Below are 16,363 nucleotides of genomic sequence, written 5' to 3'. Positions count from 1 at the left end.
TTAATTATAGTAATATAATGTACCACATGCTGATCAGAGGGATGTGGGTGGGATGTAATGTCAGAGTAAAGTAAAGCCACAACTAACACAACAGTGCTCTGATTAGGGTTGTGCGATATTGAAGTCTTGGAAAATAAAGAATCACTATAACTTCTGAAAGTGACCAGCAGTGTTTTAGCATTACATAAAAAGTAATGTCACAAATAAGAAAATGTCAGTTTAACATCAATGTGAACATACAAACAAAAAAAATAATGACACTAATTTTATATCATTGTAACGTTGCTTTCCACACACTTTAAGCACTTCTTCATATATACCACAGCAAAAACTATAGTCTGAGAAAGTTGAAACATGATTAAAGGCAAGTGAACAGTCAGTAGAAAAAAAAGAAATACACAATTTACAAGCATAGATCAAATAAACAGTAGTATTCAGGTACAGAAATTTAATAATTTGCGCGCGCGCTTCAGGTGTGAGTCAGACAGCAAGACGAGACGGCAAAGAGTTGTTTTCTGCAACTTATTGCACAACTCTTTTTAACGTAACGTGATTTTAACCTTTTGCAACGTTTTGATTTAAGTAGCCTATTATTCAAATGATAATGATATCGCGCGCAGTTGCGATATGCATATTGTGATATTTACATTTGCGATATTTCGATATATCGTGCAGCCCTAGCTCAGATCATCTTTTTTCCTGACAAAATCAATATAATGCAATATTTCTATCTGCTGAATGTAAGCTTTTCCATATTCCAAGCTTGCCTGCTGCACTGGGGACATCACATGCATGTGAGTCGTGAAAATTATGAAAATAAATCTAGGAATTATTTGATTTTGGGATTTTAAATCAGCGGGTTTGAGGCATCAAACATAACTAAGTTGTTTTATGGATGGTAACTGTAATATTATTACTGAAATCTTATTAGTAATTAGTTACACTACTAGTTACTGCAAAAAGTAATATTATTACAGTAACTAGTTACTGCCCAACACTGGTTATCACTGTACCCGCGCAGGGAGGGAGTACTACAAGACAAGGCTCATTGAGGCTAATTACCCACACAGGAGCAATAAGAATACAACAAGCCTAGAAACAAGCATGTGGCCCATAGCCAAAATTATAGCATAAAACACTCACAAACATGCCTCGGCATACATTTTTGAATTAGCTAAAATGATCTCTATATCTGTATAGTAAAATATAGCACAAACAAATAATAATTATAATTAAAATATTAATTAAAAGAATAAATTAACGATAATTCATTTGAATTTTTTTCTAGAACATTCAAGGCACTAAAATAGTATATATATATATATATATATATAGACAGTATATATTTTGAAGTATATTTTTTAATTAAGTTTGCCCCGTCGGCAAATAGTTTTTAAAGTATACACTACCATTCAAAAGTTTGAAGTAAGTTTTTTTTTTTCTCTTTTCTTTTGAAAGAGCATTTTTACTCAGCAAGGATGCAATAAACTGATCAAATGTGCACCAAAGAGTTTTACATTGATACAAAAAAATGTATGTCAGATAAATTATATTTTAACTTTCTATTCATCAAAGAATCCTAAAAAAACTTGTTAAGAAATGCTTCTTAAGCACAAAAATCTGAATACATTTAAAAATATAATAGAAATTACTTTGTTTGATAAAATATAGTCTTGAAGAGTACAAGACTTCATTCAAAACATTAAAAATATCTTGTTCTTAAAAAACATACATGTAATAAATATAGCTCTTTTCTTTTGAAAGAGCATTTTTACTCAGCAAGGATGCAATAAACTGATCAAATGTGCACCAAAGAGTTTTACATTGATACAAAAAAATGTATGTCAGATAAATTATATTTTAACTTTCTATTCATCAAAGAATCCTAAAAAAACTTGTTAAGAAATGCTTCTTAAGCACAAAAATCTGAATACATTTAAAAATATAATAGAAATTACTTTGTTTGATAAAATATAGTCTTGAAGAGTACAAGACTTCATTCAAAACATTAAAAATATCTTGTTCTTAAAAAACATACATGTATAGCAGGCTTTAAGCTTAAAACAAAAAATATTGTAATAAAAATCAACTTAATTCCATATATTCAACTTAAAGTCAATACACAAGAAAAAATACAGATTATGCAGTGTGACTACAAACTGTTCTGCAGATATAAAACTAGATACTCAGGTGTTTGGATTCACATTTTGTTGTGTAAGTTACAGTCATTTGAGATATAACACACTGTCAAAACACTATACATGACCTGGAAATGTAACACAGGCTATAATTAACCCACCAAGATCATCTCTATCTCTGCTCTTTATATTACCCCAACTCTGTCAAAACTACATTCAAAGCAATTATGCTTCTATAACATGTACTATACTTTGCAAGCAGTTTCCTCAAAAGGAAAATGGGGCTCACATCTCAGTCAAGGCAGTCAGAATGGAAGAAACCAATTATCATTTTAAAGCAACTGCGATATCGAATCCAGAAACAATGTATAAACATCTCTCCGCAAAATAAATTACATCCTGACCAACGTAACTGCCTATGTTAGTAGCTTATTCAATAGCAAGACAAACAACGTCTGTCAACATCTGCAAAAAAAAGTGCTAAATTATGAATGCATTTTTTTTTTTAAATGCAGGTTACCATACAAAATCAGTTACACCTGTAGCAGTGTACAGACAATACGTTTAAACTTATATCAACACATCAATGCATTCTAGAAATTCTAGGTTTTGAGAGAAAAACAGATAAGTTTGCAAAGTTATCAAATGTATTATCAATCAATTTTCCTGAGTGCATAATAAAATACACATTTTTAGAAGCTGCACAATGTAAAACTATTCAATGAAATTCAAGGTTTGTGTCACAGATTTTATTAAACTATGACAGTATGCGTGTGTGCAGCAAGTGCATTGAAAAACCATCAACAGTGAGAGCAATGAAATCCTGACCTGTTCTGTGTGGGTGCAGATCTGATGACTACATACATGAAACTCAGCTGAGAGAGGAGGAGAAGGAGGGACGTAAAGAGAGCTAGAGAGAAAGAGAGAGAGAAAAAAAGAAGGGTGGAGAAAACTGGGACTGGGGCTCATGAAATCAAGTTGTAGATTATGTATGACAGTATGTTTGACAGCTCAATTATCAAGTAGTTGGTTCATGCAAGAGTATTTATCTGCGCATGGACAGATTTTACATTTTTCAGTGTATGTCAGTGAGAGTTTTGCAGGTCTGTGGGAAAGAAAGTCGAGTGTATGTCAGCTGATCCACGGATGTTTGTGCGTGTGTGTGTATATGGGCAAGGGTTCTATTTTGGACAAGCACCTGTTAATGACATTAAGAGCGTGAGAGTTACAGTTGCAAAGACAGAAAAGCGAGAGGACTGTTTATAATGCGAGAGAAAGCAGCTGATAGAGCAGCTTAGAAAGTTATAGATGGCATTAAATCAAAAGAGGGGTGTGTGAGAAAGAAAAAAGATAAAAAAAGAAGGTTAGAGAGCTGGGGCATTATCAGCGGGTGAAAAATAATAAAAGCCAAAAAGACGGTCACTAATTAACCAACAAAACACTTGCCTATCCATCCATCCATTAGTAGTTCATTCACAGCCGTTCCATAAATCAACAGAAAACATTTGTTGTCTTTATGATCAGAATTTCTGTCTCAAGAACTATTTCATTGAACTTTAACAAAGAAAAATATAAAAGCATTCTTCAGGATCTCATTTACTAGCTAAACGCATTAGCATCTTTCAAAGACTTGACACCATGAATGTCACATCCTACATTGCTGTGAACTGCTAATTTGTCACCATGATAATGTTATCTAGCTGGCTAACATAGATGAGGCGGTGTCAAATTGGCAAAAACAGAAAACTTCAGTATGTTTTGCACCATATGCCTTTGTTTTCCAGCAAAAGCGTATAATATTTTGGCTTACATTGTAGCCGATTCATTTCCAGGTGCAAATTTTGGAAAATAAAATAAGTTGTACAAGTTTACTTCTAGCAAATACAGTGCTAAAAATTAAAACCGATCATTCTTTTGTCGCAGGGTACACAAAAATCTGAATTACTGGTCAGACAGGACCAGAAAATTCAAAAAAATCCTTACTGTTGAGCTCCGCTTGTGAACAAATTTTTCCTGGCACCGTAAAAAGTATTAGTCAGTTTGGAATTCATTTTCAGACATTTTTTGCACAACATGCATCAGGTAGTCTGTAGTTACTTAGGACTGAGACTCAGAGACCATTTTTTCTAACCAGTAATACAATTTGTTTTCTACATAATAAAGATAATGAAATTATATCCATGTACTTTTGCCAAGCAGCTAAATGCAGTTTTATTATATTCTATTCAAATTAACCACCCGATAAACAACTCTTTTCCCAGTCTTTGCAGAGGACTTTATTCAGTTTAATCTACTGGTCTTGTGAAGCACATTAAACTCATCAATCTCGATTTCTCTGCATTTCATAATGTCCAGTCAACTTATAGAAACACTTGAATATCAGCAATCAACATATTTACGATATTTTTGTCCTGTTTCTTATTTTTATATATCAGGGGGGAAAAAAAAAAACACAAAACAAACATACACCAGCCTAGCCATCCTCTACAGAGGCTAAAAACAGACTGACTACTGACTGACCCATTGCTCATAATACTCAGATACCATATCGGAGCTACACTACTTGGAAGTGAGCAGTGCCTGTTAGCACAATCTGCTGGCAGAATACAGATACAGTGTGTAGAAAGTCAATTCAAACGCATTGAGTTTATTTCACCAGAAGTTTCTCTGGTCCTCATACATAAACGCATTGTATTAAATCAACTCAGCTTATTACAGTTTTAAAAAAACAGCAGTGGACAGTTAGATACAGAATGTATAAAAAGAAAAAAACTGAAATGAGACAAGTATCTTTTTCACTGTGTATAAATTTGGTTAGATCGGGCCAGGAAAATAGGGTTCACAAGAAACAGTATAACTATTATAAAAGGAGGGAGAGATAGCAGGAAAAAGACAGGAGGAGGGGGAAAATAGAAGACAGTGTTGATGTAATTGGTAATATTCACCCTCTACAAGATAGCGGCTTTACCTCATACATGTATGGTGTCAAAAGACGACCCGGAAACTCCTCTGGCTTTTTAAACTCTACACTTATACACAGGAAACCTCATTCACAGCCTAAATAAAAACCATATCCAAATAACAAAGACTTCTCTCCTCAAATACCCCCCTCTCACCTTCTTGTTTGAGTGTAACATTCATTTTTGTAGTTGTCATTGTTTCTCTTCCCTCACCTGCTCCTTTACATCCTCCTCTCACTCCTATCTGACCAGTCTGGCTCAAAGTGTGTGAGCTGTACAGAGCTGTAGAGCAGAAATTTAACATTGAGAAAAGGTAACATGTAAAATCACTATGGGCCAAAATTAAACTGGAAGTTTAGTGGCATGTCTAACTGAAGCCTTTTCTGTAGACAATGCCATGGTAAGGTCTATTTTCCCATCTTAAAGCTTTGCACATACTTCAATGTTGTTGCCATCAAAAAAACAAACAAAAAAAAAACCATGACAAATGATTGGTTCGCTACATTCTGACCAAACACAAGTCATGTTTTTAGTCTGCCAGATTTTAAAAAAGCTCACACCCTCTGACCTCATAAATCTACAAAATAAGGGGCTTCCGAGAGATTGAAATCACACCATCTGCATCTCTCTGTGTCTCTCTCACTCTGGATTCTGTCCCATCTCTACCAGAAGTCACGGCGGTGGTATGCATCAGGGTCGCAGTATTTAGTCACCACCACTCTGTTGGCAAATTTCCTTCCTGTTAAGCCTTGCATTGCCTTCTGGGAGTCAAACACTGACATAAACTCCACGAAGATCTAAGACAAAGAAAAAAAAAAAGACCATAAATAACTGTTTTAAAAGGTCACATTGAAATTTGACAATGTACAAGCAGTTATCAAACCTTTCCAGTGCCAGGAACTTCCACACCGTCGACAGGACGCGGGATCTCTATGCTTTTGACCTGGCCGTATTTGGAGCACTCATCCTTGACGTCTTCCACAATCTCCTCATACTCTTCATCATCCAGCAGCTCCTCTGGAGCCACCATGTTCATCAGACACAATACTTCTGTGGGAATGCCGCCCATTTGAGTCACCGAGCTGTTTACGAGACCTGGGACTTGAAGGGTAACTGGAGTTTGGTTTATACCCGTCTTGGGAGGAAAGAAAGAGGGGAAGAGGGTGAGAAACAGGAGATAAGGTCTACATGGCCTACATCCAATAAATCAATTTTCCCTCACCAGTGTGGTGTTCTTGGAGCCGACGCTTGCTCTCTGGACCAAGAGTTTCTTGTCACCCAGCTGCATCCCGTTTAGTCCAGCGATGGCCTGTGATATTAAAGTGTGCTTTGGAGAGGTTAGCATGTGTCAACCAACAGCTCTGACATTGCCTCTAGATCATGCCATGTTCTAACCCATGGATAAATCCAGGCTAAACATTTGTTCCTTACAGATCTACAGATACAGCCCATATTAAACAATATATGTAGTAAACATAAAATGATGAAGCCAACAGTGCATGCAGAGGACAAATGTGTGTTATTTGCAGAGCATTTACAAGCTGATTATATAGATGTTATGCTTTTTGTTATCATCACCTGGTCACTGATATTGACGTCAACGTATTCACAGAAGGCATAGCCCTTAGAGAGGCCTGTTGCACTGTCTTTCACCAAATTAAAGGCCTTCAGAGGGCCAAACGACGTCAGCAATTCCTTGACCTGTGGAACAGAGAAAAATCATTAACTGAAAAAATATACACAGACTATCATTCAAAAGTTCTGCATTAAACTGATCCATGTCACAGTAAAGACTAGGAAAAAAATGACACAGAACACACTGCCATTTTAACACAAACCTGGTCATCGTTGAGGTAATTTGGCAGACCGCCAATGAAGAGTTTATTGGCCGAATCAGGCACCACCGTGGAGACGACACCTACAGAGATAGAACCAGAGTGTGACCAACAATGATCCACATTAAATTAATAAATATTAAACTTTTGATTGAAAAGAGCAAAACATTGAGCGTACAAGAATTGGGGGAGCAAAAGAGAGACGTGCCTGGGACATAGACACTGGGATTCTCACTCATGCCTGGCAGAGGCTGGTAATCGTGTGGTCGGCGAATCTTTAAACTCTGTCCCTGGAAAATGATGCCATCAAATGCCATGGCCTGTGTTGTCTCATCAACCGAACGGAACTATATTACCAAACATAAAAATAACATTCATATTACGCTCCCAATACCTCCTGAAGCATTTATGTGAGGATCTACAAAATTAGCTCTACCACTCTGAATGAAGACTGACCTCCAAAAAGGCAAAGTTCTTGTCCTGGTTGATCTGAACAGCAAGGACTGGGTTACCTGGGGCCTGAGTCAGGCCACCTAAACGCATCTGAGCATTGAAGAAGTCCATCATGGACTCCTATAAAAACAAAAAAATATCAGAAAGCAATGCTATTCATCATAATAGAGTAAGAAAAAAAATAAATAAATAATAATAATCAGTTGTACTCCGGTTTATGGATGGCAGCCAAAATAATACCGGATTAATGATAATGTTGACAGAAAGATCATCACACATTCTACTACACCAAAATATTAATGAATGTCAATGATAATAATGAACCTCACCTCTGTGATGCCAAATGGGATGTTGCCGACATAAAGCCTTCGGGCCTGTCGAGTCATCTGACTGCCCACGACAGGAACAGGTGTTGGAGTCACAGCCAGACCCTCAGGGGTCATTGTGGGCAGCAGAGCAGTGGCCGGGATCTGACCAGCAGCTGAAGTCAAAGAAAGGTTCATAAGTATGTAAGACATATGGTGGACAAATTACATTGTGATATATTGTTACAACTTTAAAATATTTAAACTTTTTATTTTTTTCGAGTGATGGCAAAGATGACTTTTCAGCAGTCATTACTCCAGTCTTCAGTGTCACATGATTCTTCAGAAATCATTCCGATATGCTTATTTGTTGCTCAAGAAACATTTCTTATTTTTAATGTAAAAAAACGGTTGTGCTGCTTAATGGTTTATAATTTTGTGGAAACTGTGAAACATTTTTTCAGGATTCTTTGACGAATAGAAAGTAAAAAAAAAAAAAGCATTTACATGAAATAAGTCATTTGTAACATTATAAATCTCTTTACTGTCAATTTTGATCAATTTAATGTATCTTTGTTGAATAAAAGAATGAAGTTTTCAACAAAAAAAAAAAAGAAAGAAAATCTTACTGATCCAAACTTCTGAAAGGTAGTGTATGTGCTTTTCCAAATTTGGTCAGACATTTATTTTTATTTTTTATTTTTTGAGGCAGCACATAACCAGAAATGTTTAAAACCCTTGTTTTAGCCCAGTGATTGGTTGACAGGAGAGAAGGTGGCCCTTCAGCAGGTGAAAGGAAACAGAGAAAGGAAGAAAGAATGAAAGAAAAACTGATTCTTACCCTGCATGGCTTTGTACTGCATGGGTGTGATGTGTTCAAATCCAGGAGGAGGAACATCCCAATATTTTTTCACTTTAATCTTTTTCTTCTCACGGTGTGGAGAGCGACTGCGCATGGACAAACACAGACCAACAATAACGTATTTGAAAATCGCTAGGCTCTTGTCAAGACTTTAGTGAATGGCACTAAGAATTTCAATTTTTACCTGCGTCTGTGTCTGTGGTCCTTGCTGTCTCCATGACGATCTCGGCTGCTGCCTCTCCTTTCTCTGTCCTGGTCCCGGCTCCTCCTTTTTCTGTCCTGGTCTCTGCTGCGACTTCTTGAGCCACTGCGCCGATGGTGCTTGTTCTCCTTGTCTCTATCTGCTGCTCAATTGAGCACACAACATGATCGAAATGAGCATGTTCTTTAATTCAACACGTTCATTCAAACTGATATCTGCTTAGAGATGCTCATCTAAGCACCAGTGTTGTCTATTGGTGGGGGAAAAGCTAATTCAATTATCAGTATTGGTCACTTCAATATCTAAATACTTAAAGGGACAGTGCAACCAAAATTTAAATCTCTTTATCATTTTCTCTCCCTCATGTAATTCCAAACATGTATGCCTTTCTTTCTTCTGTAGAACATGAACATATTTTGCTAATATCTAAAAAAAAAAAAAATCATACAATGGAACTCAGTCGGCACCAAAAACTATTTGGTTACTAACATTCTTCAAAATATGTTTGGTTTTGTTCCGCAGAAGAAAAATGTAATTTAGGTTTGGAAGTTAATGATGACAGGATTTTCATTTAGGTGAACCTGTCACTTCAAATAAATAGACCTACAACTGAATATTATGAACTTATTAAATGTTTATTTGCAGATAGAAAAAGAGGAATATTGGGCATTTTTTGCCCTGATAAACTTAACACTGATCAGCATCAGCACTACCCAGATAATATTTCTGCATGCATGCAAGCATACATTATATATTCATGATCATTAAGCTCCGAATCTTTTTTTAGAACCCCAAACCCACATCCTGTGTAAATTAGGTTTGCAATGCATGTAAGACATAACAGTACAGCATTTGTCTGGTGTTCATCTGTGCAATGTGATGCAGATTCTCCTTCAGGCTGAAGGCACGTCCAGCTTCACCAGCAGAAGAGATTTACTCACTGACCACTACCACATCAGCTCTAACACATGACCATACCCTCACTCTCATCACAATTACACCTTCATTCCTCACCTTGCTTGTTTTCGGTCAGCTGTCTCTCAAACTCGTCAAAATCTGACATTTTCCAGCAGCTCCAACACGCCGACTGAGAGTGAGGCGGGCTAGCTAGCAGCTAGCTATTCAGTGGCTGCGATTATCTCACAAACAAAAAATTAAGTTCACACCAAGCGTGAAGCAATTAAGAAACTACAGTTTTTGTAAGGGAAAAAATGCGACCCTGAGAAAGCAAAGCGCAGTTTAATGAGTCGCGCTGATGTCTTCCAGAAGCGCTCAGTGCATACAAAGACTAGCATGAGGAAAACGTGCTTTCAAAGAGAGCGAGAGTAAACACACATGCACCGGATGCTGTACTGGAATAAACGACTGCTCTGCTCTTGGAAGAGCCCGTGCATTCCCCAAAACTACCGAAATACGTTAAATACAGCCTCTATTTTCCACAAAATCTCTGTGAAATGCCAAGGCCGCGAGAGCGCGCCCACTAAGGTCAGTGGCCACTCCCTAACACTTCCGGGTCAACTTCACACTTTTAAGCCACTGAAATATATTAGCTTATAAAGGGTATATATTACAGCTGCTGATTTCAGGATTGTGTATGTGCATTTAAAACCATAACATGTAAATACACATATTCTGCACAAACAAAAACTGAATAAACTAGACTGTATTGTTTTGTATCTGACTTGCGCCACCTAATGGGTGATCTGCTAATAGGCAGTGAGCAGCGGTGGTGGGGATTTAAGATTCAGCATAGAGACTCGGATCTTTTGAATCCGTTGTGCTTATCCGGTGATCCTCTCTGTAGGTTACATCGTCGCACCAGAGTGTGCAGACAAGAGTATTTTTGTGTGTTATTAGGGTTATGGGGGAACCAGTGAATCATTTACTCAACCGAAGCATCATTCATTTAGTTCGTTCACAAACGAGATGGCTCAGAACACTGACTCGTTCATCGATGGGGGCGTATTCGTCCAGCAGGTCCAACCAATGAAGTGTTCCTTCACATCCCTTACTCGAATCCTATTGGCTCTTGATATAATCCGTCTTTGAATGCAGCGATCGAGAATGATTTGTTCATTTAAAAGATTCATTCAAAATCATGTCCGAGACGCCGTGTTTGTATGTGGGTTGCTAGGTTAATCAGGAGATTGTAGATAGAGTGTCAATGGTCCATTTGAGATATAGGTGGCGGTAATGCACTTATAAGTCTGCGATCCGCCGTAAAGCAACAAGAAGAAGAAGAAGAAGAAGAAGAAGAAGAAGAAGAAGAAGAAGAAGAAGAAGAAGAAGAAGAAGAAGAAGAAGAAGAAGAAGAAGAAGAAGAAGAAGAAGAAGAAGAAGAAGAAGAAGAAGAAGAAGAAGAAGAAGAAGAAGAAGAAGAAGAAGAAGAAGAAGAAGAAGAAGAAGAAGAAGAAGAAGAAGAAGAAGAAGAAGAAGAAGAAGAAGAAGAAGAAGAAGAAGATGTCCAAGACGTCCAAGACGTCCAAGACGCCCCTAGTGTGCTCTTATCTGGAGGTTTGTTTAATGTTACAGCGAGCGAATTGTGCTGCATTGTTGTAATAATCAAGGAAATATATATTTCAAGGGCACACGTAGATATTAACCTATACATTTGTGCCGTAACGAGTCCTCTTTTCTGCATTTTATGTGCTGCTGCCTTTTATGTCATTTATGATTCTGTTGGTGTTGTACTCGGCTTACTCATTACCATATAAACTTCACTAGAGATTCAACAACAGTTTTACCAATAAGAGCAGTGGGTGGACACTTATATAAAGCACATACACCCGGTCCTGGTTTGTCTTCACTTGATCTTTGCGGTCTGCGACTCCCCCATATTGCTCTGCAAACAGTAAGTACAGCTCGTTGTCTCTGAATGCCATTGAACTCTTTATCAGCGCAGTATGACAGTTGCAATCTATGTATAAGTGGAAAGGATTCAACGCGTTATTAATATGCAGGGCATTAGGAGCACTGCCTACGTACTTTCACTTTTGTTGTTGCAAGGACGGTGGCTCAAAACCCAATGACAGTGTTTTTAGACAACTTAGTATTCATTTTCATAAAAGATTTTTCTTTTAATTTCATTCAGATGGCACAGTAAGACACTAATACCAGTTTATTCGAAATATGGATCACAGCGGTAGCTCTCAATCTTTTTGCTTCCATTGCTAATAAGCTAATATGTACTTCTGTTGTAATAAAACAAAAATATGTCAGTTTCATGTTGTACAATGTTATTTTTAGTGTTTTATTATTTCAGTTAAGATTGTCAATATAACTCAATTGAAATCAATTTTCAAATCAATTCAAATTTTTCAAAACATAGTGGGGCCCCCATGGAAGTTTTCCCAGGCCCCCTGATTGAGAACCACTTTATTACAGTGTATGCACAAAGACACGGTGATTCACGTGTGATATAATTGCTCTGTTTGTTTCTGCAGTGGCAAGAATTGGCAGGCTGTCCACCAAAGGCTCAGTGCTGCTACTGTGTGACATACAGGAGAAGTTCAGACCCACTATTTTCCAGTTCACAAACATTGTGAGCAATGCCGCAAGATTGCTACAGGTAAGATCAGCACCTTCAGTTTATCAAAACTGCTGCAGTTGTCATACAACGTACTATAGTCACCTATATATTAAATGCGCCGTCATCACTGTATCTTGTCAGCTGATTTTCTATGCATTGTCTCTATCCATTCTATCTAATTTTGAATTAGATTTGTTATTTATTAGTTTGTCGGAATGGTACGAAACTTGGTGAATTGTTGCATTTGTGATTTGAACATACAAAAAAAATCATGATTAGAAAAAGCTAAATGGAATTTTTAAAAAATAGTCACGTGTTTTTTTCAAAAACAACTGCCAAAGGAAATTAATAGGAACTCAATCAGCTACAATGAAGTAGTCTTTGATAACATCTAAATATATTTAATACAAACTCTGATAAAAGCAAATAATTATTATAAAAAATATTATTGAAACAAAACATTGTACATTCATTCAATAAACATTTTTTAATTCTTATTGTCTTAAGTCTGTTTTGACCTCTGAGGATCATGTGTGTTAAGTGAGGAATATCAGAATAATATCCAAGTCTTATTAATATCTTAAGTCTCATTACAAAGAGAAAGGAAAAATTGAAATCGCATCATATGACCCCTTTAATATAATATTAATAATAACATAATATTAATTATGTTTCTGTTCCAGGCATGTAGAATCTTAAGCATCCCTCAGATTTTAACTGAGCAGTACCCTAAAGGTTTGGGCCCCACTGTTCCTGAGCTGGGGGCCGAGGGCTTGAAGCCTCATACAAAGACCAGTTTCTCCATGCTGACGGAGAGTGTGGAGAGCGCACTCAAGAGCCTGGGAGACCCTCAGCAAGTCATACTATGTGGCATCGAAGCTCAAGCGTGCATTGCGGTAACATCAAATGACTGGTTAAACTGGTGCCATGGCACTTTTACTATCTCCTGATCATGACCTTTATTATATTGTATTGTATAACTTTATTGTCATACAATTTTAAAGCGTAAGGGTTCTTGTTCTGCTGTAGTGTACAACCTATGATCTTGTAGAGCGAGGCATGGAGGTTCATATTGTAGCAGATGCTGTCTCCTCTCGAAGGTATAGAAATAATTTTCTTTAAAATATACAAAATGGAAAACTATTGTGATATTTTATATTGATGTATCTTGGCGCTATGTGATAAAGTATGAAAAATTATGTTGAAATCATTGCAAACACAAGACTTCTACATTCCTTATCTTGACTCACAGCCACATCTTTTCAAACACAAACTCAAGTCAATTGATGTATGGCATCTATAAGCTTTTTCTAAAGGTCTATAGAAACAGGAGGAATTTTACAGTGTTTGCTTACAGATATATGTTCATTTGTTGAGGCGGTTGTGTACAATCTGCTGTGTCCTATGAGCCAATTCTTAAGTGATTCTCAGGGTTTTCTATACATATCTGTCTGTTATTTTCAGTCAGACAGATCGTCTTTTTGCACTGTCACGACTGAAGCAGAGTGGGGCGTTTCTCACCACTACAGAGGGAGTTTTATTACAACTAGTGCATGATGCCAAGCACCCCAACTTTAAAGAGGTACCTGTCCACCTCTCTGTCAGCCATATTTTAATTCATCATCATCACATACTCACGGGACTCTAAATCCATCTGATTTTTTTCTTGTGTGTATTATGTCTGCATTATTTTATATATATATATATACACACACACACATTTATTCTAGAAATTTAAAATTTAAATATATACAGTTGAAGTTTCTTGAACTAAAAAAAAAAGAATTAAAATTTAGGATCTTTTCTATTTAAGAAATGTGAAATCTTAATGCATACTGAGGTGGTTGGGATTTTGTAGTGATTAAGTTTGCATTTGGCTATTGTTCTGTTCATGTTCTGACCTGTCCTCCTTCATTTTTTGCACACAGATCCAGAAGCTCTTGGCTCATCCCTCCCCTGATACAGGCCTGCTGGCCTTCTTCAGCTCTCTCTAGGGCCAGTCACACACCACACCCTGCAGACATAATTACATAAATTACTTGAAATAAGCACAAAACGCTCTTTGAACCTGTTGGACTCGTGTGAGCTCTGAGCATTTGTGTATTCAAATAAAATTATTTACAAAGAAATAAATACCAGAAATTTCGAGAATTTTTCAAATGGTTCTACAATTCTGTGTCAGAAGAAGAGTTTTTAGTAATGCTAAAATAATGTTCTGCATGTTAACATTAGTTAATGCATTAACTAAAAATAAGCAATACATTTGTTACAGTATTTGTTAACATTAGTTAATAAAAATACAACTTTGTATTGTTAGTTCATGTTAGCTAAGGTCCATTATATAATATTAACAGTTACAACTTTACATTAACTTACATGTAAAGAGATAGTAATGCATAAAACCTAACTAAAGCATTACCAAATGATTATATTCGGTACATTCGTTAGTATACAATAATAAAACTTGCCGTGTCAGCCTCTTGATTTGATTATACATATGGTGTTGAAATGTTTTTTTTCCTCACTGCATTATTACATGTGTGCCAAGTGTGAAATCCACCAGGATGCAAAGATCTCTGTGTCATAGGACCAAGAAAATCTGAATGGAAAATATTACAGTGGGTTCCCGCCTGGTGCTTCACTCCTCTCCTATTTCAGCAGAGAGACAGGAACTTACTCACCAGTAAAACACTACAAGTGCAGTCATGAGAGGAGGAGAGAACGAAAGAGAGGAGGAGAAACACACCGAGTTCTCAAATGTCAAACGAAGGGTGGAGTGTGTGACGTTCAACGCAGACAGAAAGGGAAGAACTTTTTCCGACAGTTTTGTTCTTCTCCCAAACAGAAATTTCATACAAAACGTGTTAACTTAGACGCTTCGGGTAGCGAATGAATGCAGCGATAAACATAAGACAAGAAAGAAGAAGGAAAAATAAGCATTTACTGAGATCCCTCAGATGCCTCTGTGCAACAGATGACAGCATTAAAAATTAACACAGTGTGAAGCCTGTGGCCTTTTGAGAGAACAGAGGTATGTTTTCACTCATCTTTTACACTTAAACACATATTATTCTCTTATAGTAGGCTATTTTCGAAATAATAGGTCTAAAAGTGTATCCAACATTTGATCCATACAGTGTGCAGTAACTCTAGTGCTTTAAGTTTCTCTTTGTTTGTCAAACCATTACTTAATGAGTTTTAAATAGGATTGAGATTTCTATTGCAACATACTTGTAATTCATATGGCCTTGCAACTGCGTATGGCATTATTTAGTTGGTTTCACAGCTTAGCTGGACTGCATGGGTTAACACACAGTTATTACATAATGTTTTGTTTTCTCTGCACCTCAGATATCCCCTTCAGCATGACTTCTGAACTGGACTCTAGCTTGACCAGCATTGACTGGCTTCCTCAGCTTGGAATCAGCACTTTGCGATCAGGGAAAGAAAGAGTGGAACGAAAGAAAGAACGAGGAAAAGAGAAGGACTTCCCTCCCGTACCTACACCATCCCCTGGAACTAATTCCAAAGTGAAACCCCCTCACAGCTATGCCACTCTGATAGCCATGGCGATAAGTTCTGCTCCTGAAATGAAGCTGAGTTTGAATGATATTTACACATGGATCAGCAACACATTTCCTTTTTACAGCAGAGCAGGAAGAGGATGGAAGGTAAAGGCCAGACCACTGCATGACTACTTACTTCCTTGTGCTAAATAGTGCATTGAGGCATAGTTGTGTATGTAGCTGTGCTCGAACAAGCTCTGTGGTTTGGATTTACACCTTGATTGAAGTAATACGTTTAGAAAGAAATTATTGTGAAATATAAATGTAGCTCAAAGCAATTATTTTGTATATTAGGGTCAATCACAAAGTTAGACAAAGTTATGTCATGACTGATACAACTTATCTGATACCATAATAAAGGTAAAAGCTTCATTAAAGGAATGAAGCTCTTGAAAAGAATATCTTATTAAGTATTTTGGCATAATATGTTTTTAAATTAAATATTATGTGTATATATATATACCGTATATATATATATATATATATATATATATATATATATATATTGCGACC

At 36.7% G+C, this 16,363-nt stretch overlaps 4 protein-coding genes across 11 annotated transcripts in view; 2 read left to right on the top strand and 2 right to left on the bottom strand.

Annotated features, from left to right (window-relative positions):
* LOC107744303 (voltage-dependent calcium channel gamma-6 subunit-like) overlaps window positions 1–5,463 on the bottom strand; it is a 20,299-nt gene extending 14,836 nt beyond the window's left edge. Inside the window, exon 1 of the mRNA XM_016557873.1 lies at window positions 2,967–5,463. The gene's annotated coding sequence lies outside the window, so the exon portion shown is untranslated. The remainder of the gene's footprint in view (window positions 1–2,966) is intronic.
* Window positions 5,464–5,546: 83 nt separating this feature from the next.
* On the bottom strand, window positions 5,547–10,250 carry LOC107744300 (splicing factor U2AF 65 kDa subunit-like). Of its 4 annotated transcripts, none has more exons than XM_016557868.1 (11): window positions 9,770–10,250; window positions 8,738–8,897; window positions 8,533–8,639; window positions 7,716–7,867; window positions 7,390–7,506; window positions 7,112–7,280; window positions 6,937–7,016; window positions 6,677–6,799; window positions 6,321–6,425; window positions 5,982–6,233; window positions 5,547–5,895 (listed from the first exon to the last, which is right to left on the bottom strand). In XM_016557868.1, exons 1-11 carry the CDS (start codon window positions 9,816–9,818, stop codon window positions 5,761–5,763), a joined length of 1,449 nt encoding a protein of 482 aa, XP_016413354.1. In that variant the 5' UTR covers window positions 9,819–10,250; the 3' UTR covers window positions 5,547–5,760. The 4 variants fall into 4 exon arrangements, with proteins under 4 accessions (XP_016413354.1, XP_016413355.1, XP_016413356.1 ...); XM_016557869.1 differs by having other exon boundaries at window positions 6,321–6,407; XM_016557870.1 differs by having other exon boundaries at window positions 7,142–7,280.
* A 923-nt stretch (window positions 10,251–11,173) lies between these two features.
* LOC107744313 (isochorismatase domain-containing protein 2) lies at window positions 11,174–14,417 on the top strand. Of its 2 annotated transcripts, XM_016557882.1 has the most exons (7): window positions 11,174–11,269; window positions 11,480–11,606; window positions 12,199–12,323; window positions 12,968–13,180; window positions 13,314–13,384; window positions 13,749–13,866; window positions 14,213–14,417. In XM_016557882.1, coding segments are annotated over exons 2-7 (594 nt in total). In that variant the 5' UTR covers window positions 11,174–11,269; window positions 11,480–11,605; the 3' UTR covers window positions 14,279–14,417. The 2 variants fall into 2 exon arrangements, with proteins under 2 accessions (XP_016413368.1, XP_016413369.1); XM_016557883.1 differs by lacking the exon at window positions 11,174–11,269 and having other exon boundaries at window positions 11,276–11,606.
* A 567-nt stretch (window positions 14,418–14,984) lies between these two features.
* The window catches only part of LOC107744299 (forkhead box protein J2-like), a 9,472-nt gene continuing 8,093 nt past the window's right edge, over window positions 14,985–16,363 (top strand). For all 4 annotated transcript variants that reach the window (XM_016557865.1, XM_016557867.1, XM_016557866.1 and 1 more), the window contains exons 1-2: window positions 14,985–15,315; window positions 15,636–15,955. In XM_016557865.1, the coding sequence (XP_016413351.1) occupies window positions 15,650–15,955 (306 nt within the window). In that variant the 5' untranslated portion in view covers window positions 14,985–15,315; window positions 15,636–15,649. The remainder of the gene's footprint in view (window positions 15,316–15,635; window positions 15,956–16,363) is intronic.

The sequence above is a fragment of the Sinocyclocheilus rhinocerous genome, unplaced genomic scaffold, assembly GCF_001515625.1.
Source record: "Sinocyclocheilus rhinocerous isolate Xijiao unplaced genomic scaffold, SAMN03320098_v1.1 scaffold137, whole genome shotgun sequence".
NCBI lineage: Eukaryota > Metazoa > Chordata > Actinopteri > Cypriniformes > Cyprinidae > Sinocyclocheilus > Sinocyclocheilus rhinocerous.
This window is presented reverse-complemented; position numbering and strand designations above follow the sequence as displayed.